Source organism: Crotalus tigris, unplaced genomic scaffold (genome assembly GCF_016545835.1).
Source record: "Crotalus tigris isolate CLP2741 ecotype Arizona unplaced genomic scaffold, ASM1654583v1 scf7180000024337.5909745, whole genome shotgun sequence".
NCBI classification, from domain to species: Eukaryota; Metazoa; Chordata; class Lepidosauria; order Squamata; family Viperidae; genus Crotalus; species Crotalus tigris.
In genome coordinates this window covers 2,866,429-2,882,098 of record NW_024100507.1, presented here as the reverse complement: position 1 = coordinate 2,882,098, position 15,670 = coordinate 2,866,429, and the positions used below count along the sequence as shown (strand labels likewise).

General features: G+C 42.0%; 1 protein-coding gene across 3 annotated transcripts in view; it reads left to right on the top strand.

Annotated features, from left to right (window-relative positions):
- The window catches only part of LOC120299992 (ATP-binding cassette sub-family A member 10-like), a 90,974-nt gene that overhangs the window by 28,289 nt on the left and 47,015 nt on the right, over nt 1-15,670 (top strand). For all 3 annotated transcript variants that reach the window (XM_039325421.1, XM_039325420.1, XM_039325419.1), the window contains 2 exons: nt 150-269; nt 2,074-2,212. In XM_039325421.1, coding sequence (XP_039181355.1) covers nt 150-269; nt 2,074-2,212 — 259 coding nt within the window. The remainder of the gene's footprint in view (nt 1-149; nt 270-2,073; nt 2,213-15,670) is intronic.

The following is a 15,670-nucleotide window of genomic DNA, read 5'->3' as shown; positions in this document are numbered from 1 at the left end:
ACAGTATTGTTAAGATCCAAAGCCTTATAAAATGTATGTATATTGATAGATTGTACTTTACTTTTCAATCAAACAAGACTGAAAAACAAGCTAAGAAATTCAACAGATTTTAATATCAATGTACGAACACACATTGTTATACTTTATAGGTAGAAAAAATGGAGACTCTCTTGGATATCAGTGCCATTCAGAATACACAAGCTAAGAATTTAAGTGGTGGACAAAAACGAAAATTGACTCTTGCGATTACTTTCCTAGGACAACCACAGGTAAAAATCACCCATGGGCAAAAATGTTTATTGCCCCTATTTTGCTTTCCTTCTTTCCTTTTTTCCTTCCTTCCTTCCTTCCTTCCTTCCTTCCTTCCTTCCTTCCTTCCTTCCTTCCTTCCTTCCTTCCTTCCTTCCTTCCTTCCTCCCGCCCGCCCTCCCTCCCTCCCTCCCTCCCTCCCTCCCTCCCTCCCTACTTTCCTTTCTTGATCTGCACAGGATTATGGAAGTCCCTCAATTAAATGTGTAATTCCAGATTTTTCTGTATATCAAAGTTGATTCCTTTCTTCTAATAGAAAATAGTTATTGAAAGGACAAGGATTTAGTGTACCCTTCTCTGGCTTTATTTCTTTGAAAAATTCAATTCTATTCTCAAAAGTTTCTTAAAACTTGCTTGAACTTTTTGTGCAAAGTGAAATGTTCACATCTGGGTTGATTTCATTTTAGTTGCCAAAAATTAGATTTCATAAATGTTATTCTAAACTCAATGAATTCTCTTTTAATCATAAAGAATGATTGATCATCTATACTGAATGATATTTCTTAGTATTATATATACTTGTATATAATATATAGGTAGTCCTCAATTTACGAGCACAATTGAACCCAACATTTCCACGGCTACGCAAGAGAGTTGTTAAGTGAATTTTGCTCCATTTTATGATATTTCTTGCCACACGTCTGCAGTTGTTAAGTTAGTAACACGGTTGTTAAGTGAATCTGGCTTCCCATTGACTTTGCTTGTCAGAAGATCGCAAAAGGTGATCACATGACCCCAGGATACTGCAACCGCCATAAACATGAGCCTTTTGCCAAGTGCTCAAATATTGATCATGTGACCACAGGGATGCTAAGTCATTAGGTCATTAAGTGTGAAAAATAGTCATAGGTCACTTTTTTCAGTGCCATTCTGTCTTTGAATGGTCACTAAACGAATGGTTGTTAAGTCAAAGACTACCAGTAGGCCCGTCATTCTGTTTCCTCCTTAGGCTAAACAATATTAAACAGAGTAAAGAAAAGAAAAGAAAAGCCAAAGAAAATAAGGAAAAACATAGGAAAGAAAGAAATGTAGCTCAAACTAATTTAGATCACCACTCGCTGTATTTCTCCATGCTTTTCTGTCCTTGCAAACCATTCTTACTTCTGTCTATATATAGTGCTTCATACATGGTTTTGTGTTACAGTAGTTTTTAAACATTTCATTCTGTCCTTTTGAGGATGTTATTAGTTTCTTCTCTGTCTTTTCCATGCTCTGGACCCCTTCGCTCTTCTCTCACATTTGTCTTGAAATTAGATGATTATTAGTTCTCTTTCTGTGACTAAACCACTTCAACATACCCATCATTTACATTTATATTCTTTATATTCATTCTTGATTCTAATTTTTGTTTCACTGCATATATGCTTTCTAGCACGGGATACAGTACATATTCATCTACTTGCTCTAATATGAATAATATGCCGTTATAGCCATTTTAATGTCAGCTTGCATTTAATTTCTCCTTTCAAATACCGCTTTCTTGGCATACAAATCATTAATTTTAAATGCATGTTTGTTTGTTGTTGCACTTTTCAATCACGTGCTTCAGATTATTTGGATTTGCCAACAACAATATTGAAATACCTTTGTGTACTCATGTACTACCTTTGAAGTATACAACCTTGAATTTTCTACGTGTACAAACCATTCTTTAGTTCAAACCTATTCAGGTTTTTCTAAACTTGATAACATAATTTCTCTCTCCCATTCATTCCTCAATATAAGTGGATTAAAATACGTACTTTTTGTACTTCTCACCTGCAGGTATTATTACTAGATGAGCCAACTGCAGGATTGGATCCTTATTCTAGACACCAAGTATGGACTCTCCTAAATGAGCAAAAAGCAGGTCGAGTCATTCTGTTCACCACCCAGTTCATGGATGAAGCTGATATCCTTTCTGGTGAGTAGATTTTCTTATAATAAAGCAATTTACAATATAGGAAGAAACATAAAGTAAGAGGAATAGAGATATATTGTAATGTTACTTCTGTGTATGTCATCAGACCTCTTTCTGTTTCTATTTAGTAGAACAAAATTCTTTTGAACTGTATATGCAACTGCTTCATATAGCATATTAAGCGTCTTTCCATACTACACTGCAAATGTTCAGTGTTCCATAAGCTTGGGGCCCACTTTACGCATTCTGAAGCCCCAATAAAATGTTGGATGCTAAATCTTCTACTTCTATTTCTAAGAGCCATGGTGGTACAGTGGTTAGAATGCAGTATTGCAGCTAACTCTGCCCACAACCAGCAGTTCGATCCTGACAGGTTCAAGGTTGACTCAGCCTTCCATCCTTCTGAGATGAGTAAAATGAGGACCCAGATTTGGGGGGGGGGGCAATATGTTGACTCTGTAAACCGCTTAGAGAGAACTGTAAAGCATTATGAAGCGGTATATAAGTCTAAGTGCTATTGCTATTGCTACTTAATGAATGTTGTTTAATGAATTTGATGTGATGTTTTTATTTTCCATACTAAGCTCACTCTTCACTTTTTCCTATCTTCTATCATCTATCTACCCACTGCCATTTGTCCCCTTCTTTCTTTTTTCCTTGCATTCTATCAGCTATTCTTTCTTTGCATTCATTTGTAGCATAATGATTGAGGTGTTCTCTCTTCTGAGTCTTTGCAAGACAAGCATTTTCACCCAAACAGGGTACAGTTTCAGAGTCTAATAAGCAAATTACTATAATTTTTCATAATTTCCTACCAAGAAGCATTTTACATTGGGAAGCAAGTTCAATCTCAAGAGTTAGGCTGAGAATTTCTTGAAGAAAAGAGCCCTGATAGACACTCCTGAGAACAAAAAGATTTCATTTTATGAAGATAAGCTGGAGGGAGTGACTTAAATTTAATGACTTAATTAATTAGAATGGATTTTTAACTTTGATATATGTATTGAAAGAAAGCTTTAAGGCAGCTTTATACATATAAAATCAGTTTATAAATGCATGTTGTTGAGTCCTCGAGTCAATGGCGAAAGAAGAGCACACATTCTGATGTTTCTAACAGCTTTTATTCTCTTCAATTCTCTCCGACACAACTCAGAGGCTCACAGGCCTCTCTGCCTTTAAGTAGAATCCCTGGGCAAAAAGGTAACAAAGAATGGTGCGCTTTCGTGCCTTGTGCATGTGCGCAGGCTGGCGCCACTCAGTCTGGTCCCGGGCAGCTTGCTACAGCTCGGGACCATTGCAACGTCCCAAGCCTGGTTTTGCAGGCTCAGGACACAACACCCCTTCCCCCAGGATGAAACTTAATTAACCTATATAGATAGGTATACGCAACCTCAACATGAACATGGTGTGCTATCTTTATGGAACCGCACAACTGTTGCAACTACTTACTAGCCACCTTATAGCATGGTACCATGCTATTATTTTGGAATTAAGTGCCCAAGACTTGCACTTCCAAGTTCCCCAACAGCAGGCACCCTCTTCACCTCCCTTGCTTTGACAGCAATGTCACAAAATCTTCCAGGTGTTTGGGAGGTCTTTTAATCCTCTGTGACCTCCTCAGATTTTGAGAACACTCTTGACCATCCGTGTGGTTATTGTAGTTGAGTTGCCCCCTCTTTTAAGCCCTGGTGGTCCCCATGATCTGGGTTCTGTTGCCTGGTCTGCTTGCTTGCCCACTGGGCTTGTCAGACCAGGACTTTGCTCCAGACTATACCCGGTTGATCTGCCTCACTGCAGGCTATCAGGCCCCTCTATGTTTCCTCCAGTATTTGGCAAATCTGTGGTATTCTCCAAGTCCACAGTGGACCTATCAAGGGAACGCATCCCTTCATTCCCAAGCCCAGTAACTGGGTTGTCTAGGGTCTCTCTGGTGCCCCAATACTCTATTGCCCCCCATTCCATACTGGAGGTACCAGAATCAGGATTTGCCTCTCTGACTACCTCCCTGCATGCAGACTTCCTTTTGGGAGAAATTGCAGCATTGGGCCAGCTTGTTTGTTTGGGTGCCAGTTCTCTTGTGCTAGTTGGGTTGTTTGGATGCTCCCGGTTAGTCTCCCTGCTTGGAGTGCTGTATTGGGGTTGTGAATAATGAGCATGCCCCCTGGGTGACTCCCTGGCTGGAGTAAGTACTGGTGCCTGTATTATTCCTTGTTCCCCTGAGTTCCTGTTAGGGGCACTTGCGGAACCTTGGGAGAGGTCTTCCTCCACCTCTCCACTTGCCCCTGATTGCTGGCAACGCCCTTCCCTTTGTACACAATGGTCCCTTTCCCCCCCCCCAGAGAAAACCCAGGGTTTGCAGAGGAAGAGTCCATTCTTGTATGCAGCTGATCAATATGCCACTGAAGGACATGACAGTCATCCAGGGAAACCTCGTAGTACAAGGGACCGGTGACCTTGCAGACTACAGCCGGGACCCACAAGTGACTGGGCCCATAGTTCCGGGTCCATATCGGGGCACCCACTTGCAGACACCTTGGTGCCCTTGGGTGGGAGACCCAAGGAGCCATCCTGTCCAGATGCAGCCTGTCAAGTTTGGTGATCAGTCTTTGCCCCCAGCGAAGTTCTGCCGGGCTCTTCCCAGTGGAAGTGGAAGGTGTGGTGCGGTAAGCAAGAAGAAAATCTGCCAACCTGTGATGCCAGTCACCATAAGTCAATTTCTTGAGAGCATCCTTGGTGATGTGAAACATCCGTTCAGCCATACCGTTGGTGGAAGGGTGGAATGGTGCCGAAGTAGCATGACGAATCATGTTGGCCTGCAAGAAAGCCTGAAACTCAGAAGAAGTGAATCGAGGACCATTGTCAGAAACCAGAACATCTGGAAGGCCATGTGCAGCAAAAATCCCTCTCAGTACTTGAATGGTCTTGGCAGCAGTCATGGAAGAGACAGGAACAACCTCAAGCCACTTTGAACGGCTGTCAACAAGGACCAAGAAGAATTGTCCCTGAAACAGCCCAGCCTAATCTACATGCACCATAGACCAAGGTGACTGTGTCTCCTCCCATCTATGCACAGGAGCCTGAGGCATTTCAGGGTGCGAACGCTGGCACAAGTGGCATCCATGCACTTGGGCCTCTATTTCCCTGTCTAATCCTGGCTACCATAAATGGCTGCGTGCAAGCGCTTTCATCCTGACAATGCCAGGATGACCCTCATGAAGAGAAGCCAACACTCTAGGTCTCAATGAGGTAGGAATAACTACTCTGCTGCCCCACAACAGACAACCCTGAAAAGTGGATAACTCATGCTTCTTGAGCCAGAAGCTTTGGAACTCAGTACCTGGACAACTCTCAGGCCATCCAGACAAAACCCATGACAGCACACGAGTAAGCGTGAGATCTGTGGCTGATTCAGCAGCCACATCCCTGGCATTTAGGGGAGACTCAGGCAACACCTGAATGGAGAGAATATTAATGGCAGGGGCAGGGTCAGCCTCTACCAGTTTCAGAGGTTATCTACTTAGGCCATCAGCGTGGCCCATTTCCTTGCCAGGTTTGTGAATCAAGGAAAAATCATAGGCAGACAAAAAAATAGACCATCTCAGCATTCTAGGAGAGATAATATGGGGAATTTGTTTGGTAGTGGTGAACAACCCCAACAGAGGCTTATGGTCAGTATAGACCGTTAAATGTCTGCCATATAAAAAATCATGGAATTTTTTAATTCCAGCTACAATGGCCAAGGCTTCTCTATCTATCTGAGCATAATTTCGCTCAGCAGAGGACAAAGTTCTGGAGTAATATGCAACAGGAACCTGAGTTCCAACAGTTCTTAAGTGGCTAAGTACAGCCCCCACCCCATAAGGGGAAGCATCACAAGCGATGCAGACAGGAAGTGTTTCATTGAAATGCGCAAGCACATCATTTGATGTAAGTAAGGCCTTGACCTCATTGAAACTTTTTTCATGTACTTGGGACCACTGCCACACTGCCTGCTTGTCTAAAAGCCTATGAAGTGGTTCTGCTACATTAGCCTTATTGGGTAGGAAGGCGTTATAAAAATTCAAGAGGCCTAGGAATGCTAGTAACTCAGCTTTAGACTTAGGCCTAGGAGTCTGCTGTATAGCTTTTAATTTAGAATCAGCAGGGTGAATACCCTTGGCATCTATTCTGAATCCCAGGAAATCTGTAGAACTCCTATCTTGCATATATCTTTTTTAAGTTTTAGGCCTGTTTATCTGAAATGGAGCAAAATAGCCCTCAATCTCTCAGCTAAATTCTGAGTGGATTCTCCAGCAATAAGGACATCATCAAAATAGGGGCAAACCACAGGGATACCTCTCAGGGTGTTTTCCATAACACTTTGGAATATTCTAGGAGCTACATTTACTCCAAATTGTAGTCTCTTGACTTTGAATTCCCCCCTATGAGTTACAATAGTCTGTACCTCAGCAGCAGCTTCATCAACAGGTAACTGTTGATAAGCCTGTGCCAGATCAAACTTTCCCTTTGAGGGAAGCCAAAATATGGCTGACTACAGGTACAGGATACGCATGCTGTTGCAATGCCTTGTTTAATGTGCATATGTAGTCTGCACAGATGCGAATGTCCCCATTAGCCTTGAGAGGCATGACTACGGGGGTTTCCCATGGACTTGAATCAACAGGTTCTAAAGTGCCTTGCTGGATCAATTTATCCAGTTCAGCATCAATTTTCCCCTTAAGAGCAAAGGGTACTGTCCTTGCTTTCACCCTAATGGGAGTGACAGTAGGGTCAAGTTTCAAAGAAACTGGAGGCCCTTTGTAATATCCAAGCTGTAGACTAAATACATCTGCAAACTCTTTGCAGACCTCTGCTAAGCCTAATGTATGTAAATAGTGTAGTCCTGTAATTTGGATTCCCAAAACCTCAAACCAATCGAGTCCAATGAGACTCGTTCGTTCGCCCCCAACTACCAATACATCCAATGGACATTCAAAATCCTTGTGCTGTACTGTAAGGGTGGCCTCCGTCTTTACACATACCTTGGAATTTTAAAAATATGTTAAGATTATATTCGATGGCCTAAGTTTGGCCTGGAACCCACTGCTAGTGCAAATCTTCCTGAAAGTGTGGATGGAAATGATTGAAAGAGCAGACCCAGTGTCCAGTTCCATAACCAATGGAACTCCTTGCAACCTCACCTTAAGTGACAGTTTCTTTTTAAGTGGCTTGTGTGTGCCTGTTCTAGAAATACTTCTACGTAATGCACAGAAAGCCACCCTGTTTTGGCTGGGGACCCTGGTACCTTTCAGACGCAATTCTTCTTGAGGTTGTTCCTTCTGACGGCCCAGACAAACAGATGCTATGTGGCCTTGCCTGCCACAAGCTCTACAGATTGCAGAACGAAACCAGCAGTCGGTCCTCTTGTGGCGACCTCCACACCCGAAGCACTTGGACATAGCTGGAGCCTTTTCTTTGCCTTCCCTCTGCTTCCTTTCTTTGGATGGGTAGAGATGATCCACCTCATCTTCAGGATCTTCCTCCAAGCTCTCTTAGACTCCCTCATGGTGCAGGGAAACTGCTTCTGGGTTGTTCCTGATGGGCCTCATGTTATTGACCGCCCCACTTGCTGCCTCCTCTGCAGTGACCTCTCTCAAAGCATCTTGGAAAGAAATGTCTTCTTTTGCAAAGAGTCTCTGTTGCAAGTCTCTGTTCCTTAGCCCGCATACAAAACGATCTCTCAGCTTTTCTTCTAAATCTTTAAAGTCACAGGTCTTGGCTGCTCTTCTCAAGGCTGCAATGTATTCTTTGGCTGATTCACCAGCTCTTTGATCGCTCTGTTCAAACTTGTGCCTCCATGCAATGACAGACAACTTGGGCTGGAAATGTTCCTTCAATAACTTCTTTAAGTCTGTATAAGTGGCAGACTCAAGAGGAGCAGGGGCTGCCAAATTTTCTGCAATTTCAAATGCATCTTGACTACAGACACACAGCAAAGTAGCGGCCTTCAAGCTATCTTCTCTTACTTGATTCACTCTAAAGTAATTTTCTACTCTAGCGATATAAGACTCCCATCTTTCTGGGTGAGTAACGTCAAATTCAGACAATCTCCCTATCTTTGCCATCCTTGCTTCTTATTCTAGGAAGGGGTCTATCAGTCAGCTTACCTCCAGCGACGCTGTACTCGCAGGCCAGGTGTTGAGTTTAACGCCGTCTTCCTTTCTCCAGGACTCCTTGGGTAAGCCTTACAAGTCTTCTTTCTTTATCTTGTAAGTGATCCCACCTTCGTCGCCAGTGTTGAGTCCTCGAGTCAATGGCGAAAGAAGAGCACACATTCTGATGTTTCTAACAGCTTTTATTCTCTTCAGCCCTCTCCGACACAACTCAGAGGCTCACAGGCCTCTCTGCCTTTAAGTAGAATCCCCGGGGAAAAAGGTAACAAAGAACAGCGTGCTTTCACGCCTTTAGTAATAGTAATAGTAGTAAAGTTGGAAGGGACCTTGGAGGTCATCTAGTCCAACCCCCTGCTCGGGCAGGAAACCCTACACCATTTCGGACAAATGGCTGTCCAGTCTCTTCTTAAAAACTTCCAGTGTTGGAGCATTTACTGCTTCTGGAGGCAAGCTGTTCCACTGATTAATTGTTCTCACTGTCAGGAAGTTTCTCCTTAGTTCTAGGTTGCTTCTCTCCTTGATTAGTTTCCACCCGTTGCTTCTTGTCCTGCCTTCAGGTGCTTTGGAAATAGCTTAATTCCCTCTTCTTTATGGCAGCCCCTGAGATATTGGAACACTGCTATCATGTCCCCCCTTGTCCTTCTCTTCATTAACTAGACATACCCAATTCTCGCAACGTTCCTTATATGTTTTAGCCTCCAGTCCCCTAATCATCTTTGTTGCTCTTCTCTGTACTCTTTCTAGAGTCTCAACATCTTTTTTACATCGTGGTGACCAAAACTGGATGCAGTATTCCAAGTGTGGCCTTACCAAGGCATTGAAGAGTGGTATTAATACTTCATGTGATCTTGATTCTATCCCTCTGTTAATGCAGCCTAGCACTGTGTTGGCCTTTTTGGCAGCTGCAGCACACTGCTGGCTCATATTTAGTGATTGTCTACTAGGACTCCGAGGTCCCTCACACAGTTACTACTATTGAGCAGGGTGCCACCTATGCTGTACTTGTGCATTTGGTTTTTCTTGCCTAAATGTAGAACCTTGCTTTTTCACCATTGAATTTCATTTTGTTAGTTAGTGCCCAGTGTTCAAGTCTGTCCAGATCCTTCTGTATCTGAAGCCTGTCTTCTGGAGTGTTGGCTATTCCTGCCAGCTTGGTGTCATCTGCAAATTTGATGAGTTCCCCATCTATCCCTTCATCCAAATCGTTGATGAAGATGTTGAAGAGTACTGGGCCCAGAACAGAGCCCTGGGGCACCCCACTACACACTTCCCTCCATATAGATGCAGTTCCATTGAGGACCACTCGCTGAGTACGGCCGGTCAGCCAGCTACGGATCCATCTGGTGGTGGTTCTGTCTACCCCACATTTTTCTATCTTGTCAAGTAGTAGGTTGTGATCTACTTTATCAAATGCCTTACTGAAGTCCAAGTAAATTATGTCCACAGCATTCCTCTGATCCACTAATTTTGTCACTTGGTCAAAGAATGCAATAAGATTTGTCTGGCATGATCTATTTTTGACAAAACCCATGTTGGCTTTTAGTTAAATGACTTTGTTTGCCTCTAGGTGTTTGGTTGATTCGTTGTTTGATTATCTTTTCCAGGATCTTCCCAGGTATTGAGGTCAGGCTGATAGGTCTGTAATTTCTGGATCCATTTTTTTTCCTTTTTTGAGGATGGGAACTACATCAGCTCTTTTCCAGTCCTCTGGTAGTTCCCCTGTGTTCCAGGATCTTTGAAAAATATAGTTCAGTGGCTCCGATATCACATCTGCCAGTTCCTTGAGAACTCTGGGGTGTAATCCGTCTGGTCCTGGCGATTTGAACTCATCTAGGCTGGACAGGTGCTCACTAACGATTTTCTTGCCTATCTTAACTTGTGTTTCTGTTTTGTTTTTTGTGGCACTATTTTTGATAGGTTGGTCTGTTTTTTCCCTTTGTGTAAAGACAGATGCAAAAAATGAGTTAAATAGTTCTGCTTTCTCCCTGTTGCTTGTCACCTTCTTGCCACTTCCACCCACTAATGGACCAATCATTTCCTTCACTTTTTTCTTGTTTTTTACATATTGAAAGAAGCTTTTTTTGTTATTTTTGACTTTGGTCGCAAGCCTCAGTTCATTTTGAGCCTTGGCTTTCTTCACTTCATCTTTGCAGGCTCGGGCTCTTTGCTGATATTCTGACTTAGTTCTGTTCCCCTCTTTCCACTTTCTATACTTGTCCTTTTTATCTTTCAATTTGTCAGAGCGTTCTTAGCACCATGCTGGTTTTTCTTTTGAGAGCTGTTATTTTTCCTCTTGTTGGATTGTGCTAGACTGTGCATTTTATTATCTCTTTTTTACAACATTTCCTTTCCCAAGCTTCTTGAGGTTGTTTTCCCCTTGAGGATTCTCATCCATGGAATCCTTCCAAGCCTCTCTAAGTCCTATATGAATTAGCTCTCTTGAAGTCCAAGACACTCGAGTTTGACTGTGTTCTATTGGTTGTGACTTCTATAATGTTGATAATTCTAATATTGCAATGTCACTTCCTCCCAGGTTCCTTATGGCTCCAAACACCGTCTATACATTTCCATCTCTGTTAGTGAGAATTAGATCAAAATGGGCCAAGAAAGGAAAGGAGTGAGATAGAAGTTGTCAGCGTTCATTAGTCCCCCTACGGTTCCCAGTTCTCTACTTTTGGGAGACAAAATTGTCTGCTAGGTTTGCAAGGAATCTGTTTGATCTTCCACTTGGTGCAGAGTTTGTCTCCCAGTTGATGTCAGGGTAGTTAAAGTCCCCCATTACTATTGTGATGTGCTTCCTACATACCTTAGTTAGCTGACTAGCAAAAGTTCATCTATTTCCTGTGTTTGGTTGGGTGGCCTATAGTATACACCTATGGCAATGTCGTTTTTTCTCCTCCCTTTTATATTGAACCTAAAAGAAAACCCCAATGCATTCAAGACAGTTTTATCATTGTTGACCTAGTTTCTGTGAATATTAGTTATTCCTTATATGAGAGCAACTCCACCTCCTCTTTTATTGTGTTCTGTTTCTTTATAACATATTTAAATCCCTCTAGCTGTGTGTTCCATGTGTGAGTTTCATCCCACCATGTTTCCGTAATGGCAACAATATCGTATCTGCCCTCATTAACCTGAATTTCTAGTTCACCCTGTTTGCTGTTCATACGTTGTGCATTGGTGTATAAACATTTGAGTCCTTTGTGGGTGGCCCTGTGTTTCCTTTCTACATAACCTGTGTGGTGCCTGAGTTCCCCTATTGTCTTACCACCTATTTGGTTAGTGCACTTTATATGGCACTCGCTATTAGAGGCTTCATTTTGATTGGTAGCAAGGTTGGTATTCTTGTCCACACACACACACATGCGCGCAGGCTGGCGCCACTCAGTCTAGTCCTGGGCAGCTTGCAACAGCCCGGGACAAGTGCAACGTCCCGAGCCTACTTTTGCAGGCTCAGGACACAACACATGTCTTCTGTATTTTTATATAATGCTGAATAATTCCCAAAGTTTGTAAAATACTATTGATTAAATTTGAAAATAAAAGAAGAAAAAGATTTACTCTATGAGGATAAACTCAAGGGAGAGATTTGAGTTCAATGAGCTAATTGGAGTTAATTGGGCTTATATGGGTATGATATATTGTATATATATTTGAATGAAAGCTCTAATGTAATATTGTGTTTTGGGTTCTGGGTTTAAAATGAAGAGGTTACTTGAATATTTTTTAAAGATAGTAAAATATCAAACCCCTTTATGGATCACTGCCTTGTCATGGCGAAGGTGCTTGCATAACTCAATGAAGCTATAAGCTATGCTGTGCAGGGCCACCCAAAACGGACAAGTTATAGCAGAGAGTCCTGACAAAATGTGATCCACTGGAGAAGGAAATGGCAAACCACTCCAGTATCTTTGCTATGAAAACCCCATGGACAGTACTAAAAGGCAAAAAGATATGACGCTGGAAGATGAGCCCCTCAGGTCGGAAGGTGTCCAATATGCTACTGGGGAAGAGCAGAGGGCTAGTACTAGTAGCGCCCGAAAGAATGAAGCGACTGGGCCAAAGCCGAAAGGACGCTCAGCTGTGGATATATCTGGTGGTGAAAGGAAAGTCCGATGCTGTAAAGATTTTTTCTCCATAGGAACCTGGAATGTGAGATCCATGAATCAAGGCAAGCTAGACGTAGTCAAAAAAGAGATGACAAGACTGAACATCGACATCTTAGGAATCAGCAAACTAAAATGGATAGGAATGGTTGAATTTAACTCAGATGACCATCAGGTATACTACTGTGGGCACGGATCCCTCAGAAGAAATGGAGTAGCCTTCATAGTCAATAAAAGAATAGGAAAAGCAATACTGGGATACAATCCCCAAAATGACAGAATGATCTCAATTTGAATCCAAGGAAAACCATTCAATATCACAATAGTCCAAATCTATGCTCCAACCACTGGTGCTGAAGAGGATGAAATGAACCAGTTTTATGAAGCCCTACAGCACCTTATAGAATTAACACCAAAAAATGATGTCCTTATCATCATGGGGGATTGGAATGCTAAGGTAGGAAGCCAAAAGATAACCAGAATAACAGGCAAGTTTGTCCTTGGAGTACAAAATGAAGCAGGGCAAAGACTAATAGAATTTTGTCAAGAGAATACGATGGTCATAACAAACACTCTTTTCCAACAACCCAAGAGACGGCTCTACACATGGACATCACCAGACGGTCAACATAGAAATCAGATTGATTATGTGCTCTGCAGCCAAAGATGGAGAAGTTCTATACAGTCAGTAAAAACAAGACCAGGAGCTGACTGTGGCTCAGATCATGAGCTTCTCATTGTAAAATTTAGGCTTAAATTGAAAAAAGTAGGGAAAAGCACTAGGCCACTCAGATATGAACTAAATCATATTCCTGATGAATATACAGTAGAGGTGACAAATAGATTTAAGGACTTAGATCTGATAGACAGAGTGCCTGAAGAATTATGGATGGAAGTTCGCAACATTGTACAAGAGGTAGCAACTAAAACCATCCCAAAGAAAAAGAAATGCAAGCAAGCAAAATGGCTGTCTGAGGAAGCTTTGCAAATAGCTGAGGAAAGAAGGGAAGCGAAAGGCAAAGGAGAAAGAGAAAGATACACCCAATTGAATACAGAATTTCAGAGAATAGCTAGAAGAGATAAGAATACCTTCTTAAATGAACAGTGCAAAGAAATAGAAGAAAACAACAAAATAGGGAGGACCAGAGATCTCTTCAAGAAAATTGGAGATATGAAGTGAACGTTTCATGCACAGATGGGCATGATAAAGGACCAAAATGGCAGAGACCTAACAGAGGCAGAAGAGATTAAGAAGAGATGGCAAAACTACACAGAAGAACTATACAAGAATGAGCTTAACATCCCAGATAACCACAATGAGATGGTCACCGACCTCGAACCAGACATCCTAGAATGTGAAGTGAAATGGGCCTTAGAAAATCTGAGCAACAACAAAGCTAGTGGAGGTGACAGTATTCCAGCTGAGCTATTCAAAATCTTAAAAGACGATGCAGTAAAAGTGATACACTCAATTTGCCAGCAAATTTGGAAAACTCAACAGTGGCCACAGGATTGGAAAAGGTCAGTTTACATTCCAATTCCAAAGAAAGGCAATGCCAAAGAATGTTCAAACTATCGCACCATTGCACTCATTTCACATGCTAGTAAAGTTATGCTTAAAATCCTACAAGCTAGACTCCAGCAGTATGTAGATCGAGAACTACCTTAAGTACAGGTAGGATTTCGAAGAGGCAGAGGAACTAGAGATCAAATTGCCAACATTCGCTGGATCATGGAGAAAGCTAGGGAGTTCCAGAAAAGCATCTACTTCTGCTTCATTGACTATGCTAAAGCCTTTGATTGTGTGGATCACAACAAATTGTGGCAAGTTCTTAAAGAGATGGGAATACCAGACCATCTCATTTGTCTCTTGAGAAACTTATATGCGGGTCAAGAAGCAACAGTGAGAACTGGACACGGAACCACTGATGGGTTCAAAATTGGAAAAGGAGTCCGGCAAGGCTGTATACTGTCGCCCTGCCTATTTAACTTATATGCAGGGCACATCATGAGAAAGGCAGGGCTAGATGAATCAAAAGTTGGAATTAAGATTGCCGGGAGAAATATCAACAACCTAAGATATGCAGATGATACCACTCTGATGGCAGAAAGTGAAGAGGACCTAAAGAGCCTCTTGATGCGGGTGAAGAAGGAGAGTGCAAAAGTTGGCTTGAAACTCAACATTAAGAAAACCAAAATCATGGCATCCGGCTCTCTTAATTCCTGGCAAATAGATGGGGAAGAAATGGAGGTAGTGACAGATTTTATTTTTCTGGGCTCCAAGATCACCTCAGCTGGGGACTGCAGCCAAGAAATTAAAAGACGCTTGCTCCTGGGGAGGAAAGCTATGGCAAATCTAGACAGAATACTAAAAAGCAGAGACATCACCCTGCCAACAAAAGTACGTATAGTCCAGGCCATGGTTTTACCAGTTGCAATGTATGGCTGTGAAAGTTGGACCATAAGAAAGGCTGAGCGCAAAAGAATTGAGGCCTGTGAACTATGGTGCTGGAGAAGACTCCTGCAAGTCCCTTGGACTGCAAGGTGTTCAAACCAGTCAGTCCTAGAAGAGATCAACCCTGACTGCTCTTTAGAAGGCCAGATCCTGAAGTTGAAACTCAAATACTTTGGCCACCCAATGAGAAGGAAGGACTCACTGGAGAAGGGCCTAATGCTGGGAAAGATTGAGGACAATAGAAGAATGGGACGTCAGAGAATGAGATGGCTGGATGGAGTCACTGAAGCAGTAGGTGTGAACTTAAATGGACTCCAGAAGATGGTAGAGGACAGGAAGACCTGGAGGAACGTTGTCCATGGGGTCGCGATGGGTCGGACACGACTTAGCAATTAACAACAAAAAATATCAAAATTAGAAAAAGTGTTTTCTCCCTTTATGGTTAAACAAAAAATAAAATAATATAAAGGATATTTTAAATATGAATTGTGTTAAAGATTAATGAGTTAACAAAAGCATATACTATCCCACAAATGAAAGGGAAGCAGAGATGGTCAAATTGATTATTTTATCCAAAAAAGAGAATACATTGAAATTGCTTCTGGATTTTGTGCTGTAATGAAAAAAGAAATGAAACTTTGAATTTATTTTTGGTAATTAGATAGGTTTATTGTTATAGAAATGATCTGTATGTACTGCTGTGTAAAAGTAAAAAGTTGTGGTTGTAATGTTGTTACCTTCCACTGTG